The sequence below is a fragment of the Pelecanus crispus genome, chromosome 2, assembly GCF_030463565.1.
Source record: "Pelecanus crispus isolate bPelCri1 chromosome 2, bPelCri1.pri, whole genome shotgun sequence".
Taxonomy (NCBI): Eukaryota; Metazoa; Chordata; class Aves; order Pelecaniformes; family Pelecanidae; genus Pelecanus; species Pelecanus crispus.
Genome location: NC_134644.1, coordinates 154372046 through 154391604, shown reverse-complemented (window position 1 = coordinate 154391604; position 19559 = coordinate 154372046). Strand labels below are relative to the sequence as shown.

The following is a 19559-nucleotide window of genomic DNA, read 5'->3' as shown; positions in this document are numbered from 1 at the left end:
AATGACTGAAATTCAATGGGAATAGGGGGTATGACAACAACTGCTACAATTTCCTGTATGTACTGATACTTTCTAGCATGTATGTTAAGAGCCACCAAAATGCAGTTGTAATGACAGGTTGAACCATCTGGTACTGTCAAACATTTCTGATTAAAAAGTTAGGTTTTTTAACAGCTTTCAGATTTGTGCTAGAAGTCAGTCATAAGAAGTCACACTACTCAAGTTAAAATGCACAGAAGACCACATTAGCATATTTCTTGTACTTACATAACATCTTTTTTTAAAAAAAAGTTATCCATCACACTAACTTCTAAATCTAGAAAATTATTATTTGACAATCTTAAGAAAAGCAAACTTGACATAATTTTCACTTTACACATATGGAAATAACATTTTTGAAATATGTCTTCTACAATTGTTTCCAGAGGAGACCGAAATAAAGGCTTAAGGCATGACCTCATTGTGCAGTAAATAACTTACAGATTTATACATACAGGAAAAGGACTACCTCTATCATCTTCAAAAATAACTACTAAAAAGTTACAACATTTAATCCTGAAGAAAAAGTTTACACTATTTTCTGTGGAAATTATTCTGTAATTATATTAAGGTGCAAAGTTACTGAAGAGCTTATTAAGAGAGAGACATACTGTGCCTTAAACCATAATATTGATTACTTGCCACTGATCCCCATATTCCAAAAGGCCAACTTTAAAAACACCGATTACTTGTAAAGGCTTTGAGCAAGAGCCAACACCAAAATACACTGCTGGTAAAAATACTCGAGCAATATATATGCTCAAAATACAAAGATTCAGAAGACATGCTTTTATGATACTAATTTCAATATCTCAAAGCAAAAACACTCCATGCAAAAAAACTCAGAGCTGCAGAGTGTGTTTTGTAACCACAGCCTAATACTTCAGCTAAGACAGTGAGAAGTTTGAAGTCAGAGTTCTGACTCTTGGAGCCAAGAAGAAAAACTATTACCTGTAGTTAGACTACTGCAGTTTTTTTAAAATTTCTTCTACATTCTACATAAAACACAAGTATAGACTTCCTTAATTTCAACATGCTCCATTGCAGGGTGGGGCGAGGGAGAAGAAAAAGGGAGGGGGGGAAAATCAGTCTTACAGTCAGAGATTGCAATTGCTGTCCTGAGACTCAAGTTAAACAGTGTTGATGGGATACTTCTACAATATATATGACAAGAATCATCAAGCTTTTGACTGACACTTGAATGCACAAGACTACAAGTGCTGTAACTGTATGTACACTACAAAACAAAACCATGTAGACATGTAAAGATGTGTCCATAGAAACACAGTGGACACAGATTCACATGGGAGAAATGTGTTTGTTATAAAAAAATAAAGAGACAGTTCCAGTTACAGTATATTACTAAAATCCATGCAACAGCATCTCAGTGTATGAAGAAGATATAACTGAAGTTAATTACTAGATTATTGGAAAAACATGTCATTAATCTATTAATTTTCCTTTTTTTGTTGTCTCATCCCTGTTTTGAGACTTACCAATCAGTATTCAACATTCTAGATTAAGGAAAAATAAATATCAGAGAACTGTCAGTTTACTTGGCTGAAAACTAGGTCTGCTTCATCAAAGTTACAACTTCTTTGCTATACTCACATTCCTTTCAACTTTGAGTTTTAAGTTCCAATTTGCTCTATACAAAAGTGACTTGTATTTGTGAAATGTTGCCCTGAACTGATGTTAGAGCAAAGCATTAGGATGGCATAAATTAAACTGTAATGATCATAGTAAGCAGACTAATAAAGCACATTGCTTTATTTTTCTTATTGGAAAGTATTAACAACACTTATTTTAACTATACTCCTATGAAAGTATTAAAAAAAGAAAAAAAAGAACTGTTCTTCCTTACCTCCCACTCTTTAGCAGCATCTTCAGTTGTAGATTCTTCACTAGTTTCAGGCTCTTCCTTCTTTTTTACCACTATAAATCCAGGTTCACGAAGAGATTCCCCAGTATCTTCTGCATATATCTCTGGACTCCACTGGATAAAGAAGACATACAAGTGATCTGTCCTAAAGAAGTCAAGTAATGATACAGAAGAGAAAAATAAGGTAAGTCTGTGATCTTTTGGGTCCTGTCTAATAATTATGAAACATTTAAGCTTAGAATGAAAATACTTACTATTTCATGTTTTACTAGATATTAGAGATACATTTGAAAAAAGCTAGTTAGTATGTTTTTTTCTTTTTAATTATATGAAGGAGGCACTGGAGGAAAAACAGGAAACAAGTTGGCAATTGACTAGCTGTGTCTTCATATGCAAGTACGGTCCTTCAACCACTTCTATCCCATTGGAAATCTCTGTTTACAGCTGAAATAACTTCCAAAATAAAACACTAAGATTTTTATTTTATTTAAAACAAGTTACATAAAAACATAAACAAAATTAGAATTTAAGACTGTCTACATGTCTGTTTTCCCCACCCCTGAAGAACAGCTGAACACTCCCAAGACATGTAACCAAAATTATACAGACTGTGAGAATTACTACAGATATGAAGAAATAAGGCTGAAAGCATGCATATAGCTAGATCGTAAACTACAGACTATTCTAACTGCAGTACTGCAGTAAGTACCAAGATTCAAAGTTACCTCCTTTTAAGCTATCTGCCACAAATGGCATGGTTCTCCAGTTTGGAAGAACAAAGTGCCCAAATTCCCAGATGAAAGTTATTTACAATCCTAACAGATGTCAGTCTGTACTGTTTAAGCATTTCCTATAGGTGCACACATGGAGCATTTAGAAAAAAGGACATGCAACGAATCCACCAGTATCTCTTCATCATGGAAGTCAGCTTCAGAGCTAGAGCTTTATGGCTCTGCTTACCAAGAGTCAGAATATTCCTTATGTCTCTCTTCAAAGATATTTGCTACAGTGAATCTGCATGCTGGATTAGCATGAAGAGCAATATTTGGACTTCTCCCCCCTGCCCTCCGCTTACTAAAGCCTTGCAAAACTCAATACTGGAAGAATAGCAAGAGATACAGAGCAGAAAAGTCTCTCAAAACTGCAGCTATCATTTTCATGTGCCTCTGTCTAAAAGCATGCAGCACACAGATATGTAATGATAGTCTCTGAACAGGGCCAGTTATTCAAAAATTAAGGTTCCTGGATAACATTGATGAAAGGAAAAAACACCCCAGAAAGAAACCTTTCTCTGACAGTAAGAGAGAATAAAACATTTCAGATGCATAAGGCTAGATAAGTTCTACGACAAAGTCAGAACAAGAAGCTGCAGACTCCTCATGCACCAAAAGAGGTATCAATTTTAAAAAGTCTTACAAGTAGGAAAATAATAAAAAAACCATCCCGATTTTAACTTTAAAAACTTGAAATCATGTATAATTACAGCAGTTAAAGTATATAAAACCTGATGTTTATGGAACTCTAAGACACTCCTTCCTAGACTGGCTGATTTGAGATTAAGAATACAGAAATAACACAGGTTTGTCAGATACCTACTTTTTTCTCTTTCTTAGCACTAGGTGACAAAGACAACTAGGTTGACACTAAATATTTTTACCTATGCAGAGTAGCACTCAGAAAGGTTAACACTGAATTAAGAAAACAAACACCCCACTACCACCACATGTGACTTTTTGCATACAAAAACAGGACACACACTGGATGGATATAGAACAGATTACTAATTCCCCATGCAGTCAGAGAGAGAAACCCTTCATAGGTGGAGTAATTTCCAAGGAGATCAGATACAGACTGTAAACTAAGAAATATTTCTTCTGAAATAGGTGATAAATTCTGCTTTATGCTTAAGATAAGTACTTGCTCTGCTACATTAAGAAAATGAACCAAAGAGACAGTGATCATTTTAATCAGCTGACCTAGACATCACTGCCGTATGTGAAACATTTATCTGTTTTCAAATTAAATGAGATACGAATAGAACAAGAAAATTTGAGTTGACTGTAACCACAACAGGTCACCTGGCCCAGCTCAGATTAACTATACCGGAATCAGTGGGACAGATATTTGTCTCAAGAAATTGCATAATCTCCACCACTTAGGGGTAGCAGGGGTGATGTTTAAAAGCAGGTTAGTGATGCACTAGCATAGACTCAATTCTCCGTGCTGGAAAACTGAACTATTTTGATGTAATTTCAGTCCATTACACATCTCCGTTCGCAGTGGACAGGAAAAAAAGACTACTGCCTTTCTTGTTGCAGCCAACTTTTAGGTATGAAATGATTTTATGTTTGTAATCAACCTTTTCTCCTTTAGATTAAAGAACCCCACTTACTTCTAATTTTCTTTATATGTTACACTTTCTAGGCATTAATTAGTCTTGCTGCTTTCCTCTGGACTCTCTCCAATTGATCCATATCTGTCCTCAACTGCAGTGCCCCAACTGGACATTCTATGCCATTCAGCTCAAAAGAAAAGATGGAAAAGTGACTTGATCATTGTGTGTAGGTATTTATACAAGATGATAGCTGATAGTTTTTTGTTGTTGTTTCTTTCTTCCCCCCACCCCCTCTTCTGACAAGGACAGAATATCTCCAATACCCCCCAAAATCACAATCAACTGGAAAATAAGTCACAGTTTCCTAGCAGTAAAGATCATTTAAGAATTCAAGACTTTACCAGTGAACAGACATGGACATCTCGTGTCTTTGAATCACTGCAACAAATTTAGATTTTTTTTTCTGGTAGATATGCTTAAGTTGCTTCCTGGAAAAGTTCTATGTTCCATATATAAAGATAAGACAAAAGAACCCCAGCTAGCTCTTCCGAACTCAGAGCTCTAAGAAGTAGAGAGAATTTTTAGAAAGCTTCCAAATAATGGGAAGTACAGATAATGACAATAAAAACTTTGTTGCAGAACTCACTTCCTTCACCAGACACCACTTGAATCTTTCTTTCATTATTTACTTGCTACAAACACAAGCCTAAATAATTGCATGAGAAACCATTGACTGAACCTACAAGTAACTCAAGTACATCAGTAAAACTTCAGTATGGTAATGAGGTATTCCAGTGTTAAGTACAAGCCAATCATCAATATCCTCAGTTGTTGACCCTTTTTTTGTGCTGCTTTATAGACACAGTCACTGAAAAATTTTGAACGGTGCAAGGAAAAAAAAAAGCTCCAAGACCTATTGGAAAGTGTTCATTTTTGCAGTCCACCTCCTTCTTACCTTTCTTGTGGAACAGCAAACCAGTACTCGTGTTTTTTATCCCTCTGTGCATACTGTTGCATTGATGCACTTGCTTGTGAAACAAATGTTTTTCTCATGGGTTTTCCAACCCTGAGACACAGAAACTTGTGAGATCGATGTCGTCTTTTTTCTTTCGTAAGAGAAGAACCTGTTAGTAAAGAAAAAGTAAGCTATTGACAATGTACCAAAGAACTTAACAAAATTATTAGCCAATTTTTTTATTAGGCAATACAGGTATATAGGACATATATAAAAATAAGTAATAGGAGATGAGGTAACATAGGTAGTAATAATTACCTGTCCTTTTTCTATTATATAAATTGCATCAGCAGAATTAACTTCAGAGTACACCACATTCAAATGTTTCTAACATTCATTTCTGCTTCCAATCCCAGATCACATTATGACAGTCTTTCATCCATGCTTGAAAGTATTTCAGAAGGTATTCTCAATGCATATCCCTCAACACTGAATCAGACAACCCCCCCCACTGTTAAAAAGATATTCCATATACATGCAAAAGATACAGTGTTAAATAAGTACTTCGGCTTGATTCACGTATGTCAAAGCTGTCCATTAGTTACTTTTCATTTAAAAAAGAAGAGTTCTGGCACTACTAAGAGAGCATTGAGAAGAATTTTAATTTGTTAGCTATACCAAACACTTCAAAGGTGTGAACACCACTTCAGGATGAAGTACACTGGATGTTGCAGTATGGGATTTTTCCCTCCAGTAGTATATTTAATTGAACTAACAGAATTATATGATTACCCTCAAGGTCTGGATTGTCAAGTCAGCAAAAAGTAAAGGAAGAAGCCTTCTCAAAATTGTTTCTTTGCTAGGTTAATTGCCCAAATCCTAGAACATGAGCTCCAGCCACAAAAGACTTTTTAAAGCAAGAAAGGAAAATGTAAATTTAGGAGTTCTTACGATCATTTATGACAACAAAGGATTTATCCTCCCTCTGGTGTTACATGTACATACAGCTATGTTCCAACTTTGTAGGACACTCATCTTTACAGCTGAAGTTGTCCTTCAGTTTTTATGCAGACTACAGATACACTAAGCACAGAAAACATCACCTTCTTGACCTATAGACACCTCTACCATGTTTTCTCAATCAGATTTTCACCATAAAATTTAGAATAGCATTGTTCCACCAAATAATTTTTGTTTTCTGTAAATATTTAAATGTGCACCTCCTAATTTTCAGTTAGAACATTTTAGAATTATACCTGCAGTATACAGTATGGTAGAATAGTCATAATATGTATGATTTGGAAGTATTTTATAAATCTGTAAGCTCAAAGGTAAATTGTCAGAAAAAAGAACCCCACCAAACCAAAAGAACCCAAAATAAAAAAAAACTCCTCACCAAAAAAACCTGTTTCATAGGACTAGCACATGAACTTTGTGGCAACGTTAGAGAAGTACTAATAAAATGATCCGATATTTGAGATTTTGGTCCTTCAGATGCAGCAGTTTAGAACTTCTCTGACCTAGAGCTCAGAGAAGTGGGATTTGTACTATACCATAAAAAAGAAAAATGAGTGAGATTAAAGTGCCAACTAGCAGAAAGAATGCAAACAAACAATTTAGCCCTGCCCCCAAATCTTGAAAGGGCTATTTAAGATGCTCTTTTTTGGTGTGCTCTCCAATATATACTTTTTTTATACACTTGACACAGAACTCATCAGAAAAAAAAATATTTTAGTAATGGCTATTGTGCGTGTCATGCTTTTTTTTTCCTCTCAATCTCTGCCAATATCCAGCTAACTACACAGCAAACAGCCATGTTATCTTTAATGAGATTTCAGCTTATTTATACACACACAAAACTATACACCATTACAATTTCTCCAAAGTATCAACTACATCTAGCTTTTATTTCAGTCCAGTGGTTAACTTAAGTGTCTGTAAAAACAGAAGAGAATATAAGAGAGTCTTGGGTAATTAAAAAAAAAAAATCCAAGGGAGACCTTTTTAGCTACTCTAGTCCACTCAGTTATCAACTTGCATTGCATCACCTGTTCAACATTCAGAACAAATAGATCATTAATTCCAAACTCAGAAACGTTTGACCTCTGAGAGGAATGGTAGTTCCCAAAACCCTAGATGCTCAAAAATCACACAAAAGAGAAGAAATTAACTGAGTCCTTGCTCTATACACAAAATAAAAAGACTGTCTAGGTAACTTAATGATACAAAACTCATAGTATGACTACTTCAGAGTTTTAGTCTGATAGACAGGATATTAGAAAGTGTTTACAGTGTTTCAATTTTTTAATGACCTAGTGTTTTTAGTGATCTACTGTTAACAGACCTGTCATATTTAGTCTTTGATGACCTTCAAGAGTTAAGCAATAGATCTATGCTTTTACCATGGCTCTGTTTAAACTTGCCTGTAGACAAAGCCAGTAGAAGCTTCACCAAATCTATCTAGATTGAGAAATATTAATAATTTACTGTTTTATTTCCATTCCGCTAATATAACATGCAAGAATAAGAAACATACAATAATTCCAACTGAAGTTGGACTGAAGTCATTGGTACACATGTCCAAAAAGTAACCTGTACTTTTTTTGTTTAAATTTTTTTTTTCTATTTTGCCCCCACAACCTTCAGTGAGGCTGTAACACCATGTGCAGGAACTTTCTAGCCAGCACTCCTCTGTCTGATTGTATGTATACACTTTTTTGACGATATATGTATATACTCTGTGACTGTACAGCTCACATGCATGAAAAACCTGCAGTCACTCAATGATACAATCTTTTAGAAAACCAACAAAACTAAATAACCTAATACAACTGAATTACAAATAATATTCAATTGTAAGTAAAGCAGCAATTGTGGCAAAGAACACTTGGTGCTTGCATTTTTTAAAAGTCACAACCAGCAACTACTGCTAGCTGACATTTTTGACAGAGGATTTCCTCTAATATTTAAGGCATAAAAGCCAAACTTATCACAGAATGATGCAACTATTAATCTGCTTCAAATTTCAAAATTCAGTTACTTCCTTAACAGAAGGACACCCCCCCCCAAACTACCATATCAGATTCTGAAGCACAAGATGAATTTCTGTCAACCGAAGAATATACCTCTCTATTCAACCTCAACTATTAATAATTAACAGAAACAATTTGACCTACAAATGTACTTCACGTATAATCTATTATCACATATAATCTATTATATGACAGGCATTATAGATGTGTTTTCTTTCTAGCCCCAAAATATTGCACAATTAAAACTAGTAAGATGGTAAGGCATCAGATAGTAACCTATTAATTTTTTTTAAAAGGAAGATCAGATACATACATACAGAAACATTTAAGTCACTTAAAGTTACTTAAAGACACAGCATTTTTATATGACTTGAGTAACTTCAACAGACTTTCAAGATAACATCTAACTAATAATCCTAGGGCCTGATCTTTGCAGAGGATTAAAGGTAGTCAAGAAATAAACCTAGTTCCCCATATTCATATCATTAAGTTTCTTACCATCTAGGTCTTACTTATCCTGAGAAATGTTTTTTGTACGCTTAACCTTGTTCTAGTCAGCATGAAAGTATGACAAGATGCAAGTACAACAGAGTTCTGAAAGTATCAAACAGTATTAAGACTCTGGTGTTCATTGCTCACACCATAAACCTTAACCACAAGGCAGATATGCTATAAATAAGATTAAATTAATTCCCTGAAATTCATTCATACACATGTACACTGGGATCAAAATTAAGACACAGCTAACTGTTTGCTAAAGAACATTTTTAATTTTGAGCTCTACAGTGACCAATGAATCATGGATCTAATTTTACAGGGTCATTTAAGTCTCCCCTACAGAGATACTGTGTTTTAATATGATCACAAATATAATTTCAGTGAGAAGAAATGACAGTAACAAAGTTATCCACGCTTTCAAGTTTCCTGAGCGCTATTTTCCCCACTGGTTTATATAAGGTATACCTTAGGCATATCTTCAAGCCAATGAGAAATACAAGCAATATATGTGGAAATGTGTTCTACAGAATGGAAACCAATGAAAATTCTGATGAACTGGAGGGAGATACATTGTAAATTTGAAGCCTAACACTGTATCCATAAATACTGACTCACTCACCTTCTAACTGCCCATCTCCTGCCGCCACAGTTCTCTGACTGATTTCTTTTTGTGAATCCTGTTGCATGTTTTCTCTTTGTTGTTTGGTTTGTTGCATAGTGTGGGTCTTCCAGAGTTTGCGGAGTTCCTCAACTTCTGTCTCCGAGTCTTGAGTTCCCTCTCTCACTACTTTTCCTTTGCTAGTTGTCTCTCTCTTTTGAGAGTCCGTGGTATCTTCACAATGTGGACATTCCTCTCCTGTCTTACTCTCTCCTTCTGGTTCTTTTCCTAGCGAGGAATCTTGATCATTGCCCACTTCTGCCTCTTTGTCATGCTCTTCACTACCATGTGATCCTTGCAAAGACTGCTGGAGGACATCTGCAATATTTTCACTAGGTTCTTGTCCCCCCTTTGTAGACATTTCAGCACTTTCTGAACCCAAGCTGTGGGTACCAAACTGTTTAACATTTACAACCATTTCGGCACTGGGTTTTAAGTCACTGGCAGCTTCATTTGAGTCTGAAATGATTGTTAAACATTCAGCACTAGTCTGGTTTATTGTTTGGACAGATTCTGATGATGCTCCAGAAGATTTGTCTTGTCGAAGCTCATCTGAGGAAACAAGTTCCTCACGTATTGGAGAGAGTTCTGATTCTGTGAAGACATCTTCTGAAAGAGACTCCTCTGTGCTCCTTGGGGCAGTACTAGCACTGTCATTGCCTGTATCCCGAATCCTGGAATCCATTTCATCTGTGTTGCTCTTTGCAGCTTTCTTGGAATGGCAAAGTTCTCTTACAGACAGCTGTTCTACATCTCTGTTGAGCAAATAAGATTGTTGTTATAGCAGGTGCCTTTTACATCAAGCTCTTTTCTTTACTAAGTTTTGTTTAATGCTGAAAAAAATTAAAGGTGCTTTTAAAAAAAAAAAAACAAACCCACAACAAACCCCAAAACTTAATCCAGAGCATCAGTAATAAGAAACAAGCATAAAACACATTCTTGTAACAGTAAGCTTATGGCAGACCTTTTGCCAGTATGACATAGATAGGACTTCCCAACTGCATGACATTACTTTTGCAAGTAAAGAGAAAAGCTCTCCTATGAAACCAACAAGACTGTCTGAGATGCTTAAAGTGTGAAAATAAAATATAAAACAGGGGAAAACCAACAAAGCACTACACAAAACCATAATCTCTAAAGGTAGGAGTCTTCCACAATCGTTTAAGCTTTGCCTACTGAAGAGGCCAGTACAATTGTATAGATCTGTCCCATGCTATTATGAAGTTGACACCCAACCCACTAGTAAGAAAGGAATGGCAGAAGTCACCTGGTCTAACCTTAACTATCTAAGCTAGTCAATGCAGAACAACAGGAACCATCAAGGTAGATCTTACCAGTCTGCCCATGGGAAATGCCTAACAGTGATTAGTGCCTTCACCATTCCGGTAACTAACTTCAATGATGCAACTGTTAGGCAAAATAAATCCCAAACTACTTGGTACAACTGAACAATTTAAAAAGCAGACATCAAATGTTGATAAATAGTGTAAGGAAAAAACAAAAAATCAAGCATAAAAGAACTTATTTTCCCCAAAGGAAATAATCTTATTCAAACCTGCCTTTCAAAATAAGCTAACCAGAAATTCTATGAGTTTTAGAAGAGGAGGACTACAAGGGGACTGTGGACATGCTCAACTATATCTACAGGACTCAAACTTTCCCACTGTCATCAAAAAAACTGAGCAGTACACAACGTTCATAAAAAATTTCTCATGTTTAAACATACTTTTGACTAGAGTTATCAACGCCAACTCCCTTGCTACAACAAGCCCATTACACCTTCCATTACCGAGTATCAAATGCTTTTAAGAAGCTTGTACCTTAATCTCCCATCTTGAAGATAGATAAATCCACTCCACACTTCTACAAAACTTTTCATTCAGTTAGGTCATATTACTGACATTACTGAGACACTGCTAGAATTCAGGATGTTTGCAAAGCATATGCACCCTCTTACCCAAGCGTTAACATGAAGCTGATATTAAGCTTGTGCTGATGTAGTAATTTTGCTTACAAAGCATGTAGATTAGACTTCAGGATTTATCACCTATTAGACTGGGCCATTTCCTTAATTTTTCAGGATTATGCTGGTAATAGGTGCTCTTGGACAAGCACAACCTAAGGTTCATGAAATCTGTAAAACCCTATGTCTTCAGATACATTTTTTTTCCAGTTTCAGCATAGATTGTGGCTTATCTATAGAAACCATACAACATGAAATTGAAGTTTTAAGAACTGAAGAATCCATCCGGTTTGGATCAGTTTCCATTATACCAATAATGTTAGCGTCAGTATTCTGATTGTTTTTCCAAGTTTAAACAGGTTTGACAGTTGGCAAAATTAGGAGAGTAAAGGAGGGTTAAATTATAACAGTGGAATATTTATAAAAAAACAAATAGTGGGAAAACATGATTTAAGTCTCAAATACCTTGAGACACACAGGTCTTGTCAGGTCTAGCTGTAGCCGTTGGGAGTTCTGGTTAGAGAGTTAAGAAATTTGAATTTTATTTTCCCCAAAATTTACAAACATGCTTCAAATTTTGATGAGGTTAAGGCATAAAAGTGCTGGGACTGAAGAAAACACTAGAAGTTAGTGTTCCATTTAATAGTTTATAATGTTGACAAGAAAGATAAATCAGATTGGACATACAGGGCTCTGAACGCACAGTCTAACCTTTCATTATTAGACATGTTTTCATTCCATATGCATTTATATTATAAACAAAACGGAAAATGCAAGTGCTACAAGAGCACAAAAATCAACAGGGCACAGAAGGTAGATTTGTAAGTCTACACTGAGTCATTAAGAAACTAAACATGCAGTTGCAAAACAAGTCTTTTTCCTAGCAACATTGCGATTCAAACAGGCAGATTAAAGAGTCATCTGATTTTCATAACCTCATTACTTGCCCTATACATCAATTGGAGTAGGAACTACAAGCAACTTTTTAAAACTCAATCTGAAAAATAAACTTCCAGGAAGCAATCATGCTGAAGGCATCATCATTCTACATCAAAAGCCCCAAAAGTACTACCATAGTAATACATACATTAGTTGCTCTTTCAAGAAACACATGACTTCAGGCAGCAAACAAGACCATGCCAAGATACCAGTTTACTACCAGGTCTCTGCTGAAACTGAACTTAAAAATGGTATGAGACAAGTTATTTCTTCTGTGTGTCCAGATATGTTAGATTACCAAGAAAGATGTGCTTGGCACACTACCTGTAAGAACCATAAAAGGGCATTTTTCAGAGTTACTGAGTAAAATGGTTGGTTTTTTTCGGTTTTTTGTTCGTTTGTTTGGGGTTTTTTTTTAGAGTTGCAGATCAGGGGAACAGCTTTACTCTCTCATACATATAGACAACTCTACCTCGGTTAAAGCAATCCACTTCCCTGCAGTTAGATGGTCAAGGTAGTCTGCAAATGTTTGTGCTTTATGGGCTGTGATAGGTAAAGGTGGCATGTGGTTTGGTGGTTTTTTTTTTTAAATCCTTTTTGGCTTTAATGTTAGAATTCATCCTATTTCTGAGGACAGTACAAAAATTAGGCAACAGACAGAACAGAACAAAGATTTTTTTCATAATGTTGTTTGAAGTCAGTTTTAAATGCTAAACACCAGCAATTAAAGCTCACCGATCCAAATTCACTCTGTTCACCCCAAACAAGGCTACACCCAAAGGCAAATATGCAGTTCTTCTCCTAGCAAAAGAAGGAAAAAAAAATATACTCCTAATGCCATAAAAATATACACAAACCTCAAAAAATTAGTCTTACAGTAATTTATCAGAGCAACAAGAGGGTATGTGAAGCTAGTTTGAGAAGCAAGTGGAAAATTGTAAACAATGAAGATTTGCACCTAAAGCTGTTTAAGTTGGACTTTTCTATTCTGTACATCAGTTTTTAAATTACTAAAGAATCAAATGCATCTATTATTGTTTTCATAGTTGGGAAGGGGTAGAGGAAGTGGTGTGGTACCTTTTGCTGTACACTGATTTTTAAAAGATACTATTGGAGGAAATTAGAATCCATGTATATCAAAGAGGATTTATTCTATATCACACACAGAATGTGAGAACTTAAGGTAACGCAAGCTTTCTCAAGGGTCTTTCCAAGCCAATCTTTGATGGTCATCTTAAAAAGGAAAACAACAGAAGAAAATGTGGTTTTGCTAGTTTTGTATGGTCAGCAATATGACTACAGTTCATATTTACTCAAAGCTTTATCAATACTATTCTATCTTACATGGTTAATGATTCCTTAATTTTGCTGTCCACAATTTCCTTATACAGAGCAGCTGACATCACTTCTTCCATTGGACACATGATGCCATACTCTTCACAGCCGTTCTCTTGGACCAGAGGATCCATTTTATGAGGATCAAACATTATATTATTTGGCGTCACTAGCAGCACACCATTGACTGTACCCTAAAATGAGAGGGAAAAGAAGTGGTAAATTTTCTCCTTCATACTTCAGCTTATTCTCCATTTTTTTTTTTTGTAGGAAAAAAGTGTTTTCTGATTTGTTTTTAAAGCATCTTTATAATCTTTATTTAAGTAACTTCATACAGTTTCTTGTGTTTTGCAGTCATCTAGAAGCATAACCGTTTCTCTGGTGAAGCGAATTAATGCCACCTACTTTCCCCAAAAGAAACAGTTTTGTTTCTCAAAGCTACTTAATAGCTGAGTTGAGTAAAAGAAAAGAGAAACCCATGCACCCTAAAGGGTAGTCCAGGCAGCTCCTCTGAGGTAAAGATACATCCTTCCCAGATAACCACAGGGCTTACTGCTAGTTTTGCAAGAAGTTTCAAGCATTGTCTAAAACCTGACTCTTAACTCTTCTCACTTTCTACTATTTAATTAAAGAACAAAAAACAAGAAAAATCTTCAAAACCTGTCATTTATCTTCATTTTGTTTACACAAAAGCAACAGCAGTGTCCGATACAAGTCATTCTAACTTAATAGACTTGTTGACTGGTTGGACAAATACATTGATAGTATGAAACTAGATTAAAAATATTAAAGATTTTTAAAGATGCAGCTGCATCAAGATACTGCTTTGGATGGATTTAATCACAATCATATCGCTGCAGTACACAAACACAAGTAGATTTTAAACTTCTGGTATGAAAAAGTGTAAAGAAAGTTGACACTCATAGTATGAGCTCTAGGGTTCCTAAACAATACAGGTACCACACTAATTTACAGTATGTTAAACATGCTTTAACTGTGCTCTCAAAAGCAAGTTAAAAGACTGCTTCAGCTGGCACTCCAGGTCAAAAATTATTAAAGAATATTTTATTGCAAAATAATTTAAAAGTTTCATAAGTCAATTTTACATTGTTTATCTGAACACTAGAGTCACAACATTGGAATGATGTGTATGAAGAACCAGTTGCACATCATCTCATTTCAGTTACCTTGCTTCAGCTTCAATTTTAGCAGGTCAGAAAACACCAGTTTACCCCTCCCCAAAACCCAGAACCCAGGCTTGTCAGTATCTTAAAGAAATGCCATCATATCCAAGACAAGAGCCTGTTTTTGTGGCAAATTTGAACATGTTCAAAGAAATTGTATAGTACCTTGTGGTGTTTATTCTCAGACATTGAAGAATTTAGGTACAATCTTTCTACAGGGAAACGTTCACCCAAAGAAGTGTGCAAGACTACTGACTACATAAGGCAAACAAGTTTAAGAGACTTTCTATTGTAAATGGAAGCTTCCTAGAACAGTCTGACAATGACCCGTCTGATGGCAAAAAACCCCCAAACTTGTACATCAGGCAGCTGTCCTTGACATGTATGGAACATTCTAAAGCCTACCTCTGCAGCCTCAACAAAAGACACAGCTAGAAACCTGAAAGTTTGCTTATCTTGGTTTTAGAAGAAGCTCTCAATACCAATAGGTAAATATTCAACATAAAAATTCATCTGAAAGTGTAATTCCATTTAAAATTTATTACACTGATAAAGAAAGAGAGAATTAAACCTTCGGAACTATCAGGCTTTTATGTATACTTGACTAAGCAGCTGATCAAACACTTCACTTGCAATGACTACAAGCAATTGAAAGACTATACAGGTATCTTGGAAACACTGGCTTTATAGCTCCTCAATAAGAAATGACCTATTTCATTGTTATCTATTTGAAAAAAAAATGACACAAGGCAGACCAATGCAACATTTTTGGCTCATGAGTTATTTGATATGGTCCACAGTTACTACATGAACACTTCAGGGTAATTCTTTAGAGAAGAATTGCTACCCCAAGTTTACAGGCTAGAGAAATGAGATTCTTAACAATACACTAAACATCATTAATATTTCTGTAATTTTTTATTATTATTATTACCAAGAATCACTGAATGTTAACCTAGGTAGCTACGTAAAGCTCAGGGAAGAACCAGATAAAGACATTTCGTTTGGTCCCAAGTTTTAATTATTATTCTTCAGACATGCCAGTGTTTCTGCCACTTTCTCTAACAATTTCTGTGACTCTTTTGTAAGACAAATAGCTTATGTCTTTACCGCCTTCTAACTTGATTGCAGGAGAAAACTTTCCTTAAAAACCTGTGGAACATGTAATACTTAACAGATGGGATTTTTAGCATGGACAGAAACCAAGGGCTATTGATTCTGTGAGAATAAAAATGTATAACATCAGAATAAAACTTGTAAGTGGGAGCATACGTGCATCTAGCTGACCACGGGTCAAGAATAGCTCATTGCATTACACTAGTCTTCCCTGAAAGACAGAAACTGATGCAACTCCAGCCTTGGAGAGCTAACACCACAGTTTTGCGTAAGTAAAGATAAATATAACATATCCTCTTTAAAGGACAGTACCTGAAACTTCATTCCCTTGTGGGTTTGCCATTATAGATCAGACAGACTTCTGTGTTAGTATTCCTACAGTACATATACTTTAGAACTATTGCCTCAGAGTAAGCCAGCGATGAACTGAGCATTTTAGTACCACTGTGGTCAGTTGACCCTGGCTAGACACCAGGGGCCCACCACACTGCTCTATCACTCCCCCTCCTCAGCTGGACAGGGGAGAGAAGATATAATGAAAGGCTCATGGGTCAAGACAAGGACAGGGAGAAATCACTCAGCAATTACCATCATGGGCAAAACAGACTCAACTTGGGGAAAATGAATTTAATTTATTACCAATCAAATCAGAGTAGGATAATGAGAAAATAAAAAACGAAACACCTTCCCCCCCCACCCCTCCCTTCTTCCCAGGCTCAGCTTCACTCCCGATTTCTCTACCTCCTCCCTGCCAGTGGCACAGGTGGACAGGGAATGGGGGTTGTGGTCAGTTCATCACATGTTGTCTCTGCCACTCCTTCCTCCTCAGGGGGAGGGCTCCTCACACTCTTCCCCTGCTCCAGCACGGGGTCCCTCCCACGGGAGACAGTCCTCCATGAACTTCTCCAACATGGGCCCTTCCCACGGGCTACAGTTCTTCAGGAACTGCTCCAGCATGGGTCCCTTCCATGGGGTCCTAAGTCCTGCCAGCAAACCTGCTCCAGCACAGGCTCCTCTCTCTCCATGGGTCCATAGGTCCTGCCAGGAGCCTGCTCTAGCATAGGCTACCCATGGGGTCACAGCCTCCTTTGGGCATCCACCTGGTCCAGCATAGGGTCCTCCACAGGCTGCAGGAGGATAGCTGCTCCACTGTTAACCTCCATGCGATGCAGGGGGACAGCCTGCCTCACCATGGTCTTCACCACAGGCTGCAGGTGAATCTCTGCTCTGGTGCCTGGAGCACACCCTCCCCCTCCTTCATTGACCTTGGTGTCTGCAAGGTTGTTTCTCTCACATATTCTTGCTCCTCTGCTCTGACTGCTGCTGGTGTTGCGCACTTCCTCCCCCCACCCCTTTCTTAAATATGTTATCCCAGAGGCGATACCACTGTCACTGATGAGCTTGGCCTTGGACAGCCATGGGTCCATCTTGGAGCCAGCTGGCATTGGCTCTATTGGACACAGGGGAAGCTTCTAGCAGCTTCTCACAGAAGCCATCCCTGTATCACCCCCCACTACCAAAAACTTGCCACACAAAACCAACATACTCATTTCAGGTTCTGAACTGACTTTTCTGGTTACTTGTACACATTTATGCACTATGGCAGCTTATGTTACAGTTGTTCTACAAAATACCCAGAAATGGGTAACAACACTGATGCCAGGAAAAAAAAAACAAACAAAAAAACCCCCTACAGCATACTGTTCTTTAGTGACTTACTTTCAATAACCTGACCTCCCCTGCTATCTTACAAGCACTGAAGACTGAAGTCTGCTCCCCATAAAATCTTCTTGGTTCCTTGCTTCTGGAGCAGAGAGAAAGTTCCAAAGTTCCCTCTCTGGCCTGGCTGAGCAGCTGAAAATATTTCCAGCATGAATATATTTTTCAGAGTAAAGAATATCATGGAGGCTTACTTACTAAGTAAAGCCCTTCCTATGCCCTCACCTACCGATACCAGCACAGGGAGATGAGCCCAGCTTCTCCTTTGTGGTCATGCCCTGACACACTGTGTCTTCAGCACAGATCCCTTTGATGGTAATCAAGTATTTGTTGAACATTTTAGAAACAGCTTTTTTACTTTATTTTATACAAATTCAATTTTCAAATTGTTTTCAAAAAATTATTTGTACCAATAATGTAGCTAGAGACAGATCAGCAAATCAGAGCACAAGCATAAGTAAAGAGATTGGGCAACGGCATGCACACTACAGACTCCTACATGACTCCAGTATACTGCCAGTGTGGGCTCTAATCTCCAATTTGGGGGGGGGGGGGGGGAGGGGGGGGGCAGGGGAAGAAAGTCTATAAGCAGCGCAATTGTTGATAGAGTACCGTGGTAAACACTTTTTTCCCCTCAACAGCTAGTTAAAAGTATGGTCCAAGAGAAACCAGTCACTGGCTGTTTGGTGGAGGATGGCCTAAAAAACTATCAAAAACCTCTGTGAATGAAATGTAAGTAAAAATTACCCTGCATATAGCTACTAAGTAGTTCAACATGACACTGTTACAGGAAGTTCTGGTTCTTGAGCAAAACTAAGTGGTGTCTTGGGGAGAAGTCAAGTTTCTGGTATGTAAGACAGATTCTAAAGGCGTGAAGTAAGTTTCTGTTCAGGTGAAGTTGAAGATTTAACAGCCTCAATCACAGAGTCATAGAACAGTTTGGGTTGCAAGGGACCTTTAAAGGTCATCCACTCCAATCCCCAGGAGAAATGTCAAGCCGCTTTATTACTGAAAACCATGTGGACACACTAGGTTATTAGAAATAGATCCCTTTAGTCTTAAAGCTGGTCCAGAACATACTAATCTAGATAAGCAAAAACATGCACATTGAAAGTAGATTAAATTGCACCTGCCTGCAGATATTCAATTCTGAATTGGTTTGAACTTCTTTCCATTAAAGTTCCTTAAACCTCAGGAAGTAGGAGCTCTAAATAGCACACAATATCTGAGATAGAAATTTGAACAATCACGATAAAAGGGAGGATTAGAGCCAAACTTTATTACATTGGTAAACCCAAACATTAAGATTAGGCAGTTCAGTAAAACACACTTTTAAGATGGTTTGAGAGGACTTCCACCAAGAAGTTTTCAAACAGAAGTTACCTCTCAATAATTCCATTATGTTCTTGAACACACAAGGTAGAACAAAAACTGTAATTCACCATTTGTGAAGCCTTTATCATGAAGATAACAATTTACTTCTTTTTTTCTTGTAGAAGTCTTGAACCTCATCAGTGTCCTCCTTTTCACTTCATGAACAATATGTTTGTGCTTTTTGTGCCCATATTGCCAGGTTTTGTGGGCTTTTTTTTTTTCCTTTAAGCCTTAGTGTTAGTAATTTTCCTTTACCCACTACTTTAAAAACAAGGCAAGCAAACTAGCAAGCGTAAGAGAGAACAAAGAATTTCAAAGCTCCTCGATTACTTTGTTTCAATCAAGCAGACTGTTTAAGATACCTTTTTTTGCCTCCAACAAACAGTGCAAAGAACAAAAAACCAGAGCAGCATACTTTTGTAGAAAAGCAGCAAACAGTGTGGCTGCAAGAAAGGGCATGCCTACATGAGCAATAAACAGTGAGTTAAGGTGTGACTCTGCAGCACACTGGTTACTCTACTCTGATTTAT

At 37.0% G+C, this 19559-nt stretch overlaps 1 protein-coding gene across 2 annotated transcripts in view; it reads right to left on the bottom strand.

The window, feature by feature from the left end:
- OXR1 (oxidation resistance 1) overlaps positions 1–19559 on the bottom strand; it is an 88071-nt gene that overhangs the window by 36403 nt on the left and 32109 nt on the right. For both annotated transcript variants that reach the window (XM_075704695.1, XM_075704693.1), the window contains 4 exons: positions 13646–13830; positions 9361–10154; positions 5212–5380; positions 1904–2066 (listed from right to left, as the gene is read on the bottom strand). In XM_075704695.1, the coding sequence (XP_075560810.1) occupies positions 1904–2066; positions 5212–5380; positions 9361–10154; positions 13646–13830 (1311 nt within the window). The remainder of the gene's footprint in view (positions 1–1903; positions 2067–5211; positions 5381–9360; positions 10155–13645; positions 13831–19559) is intronic.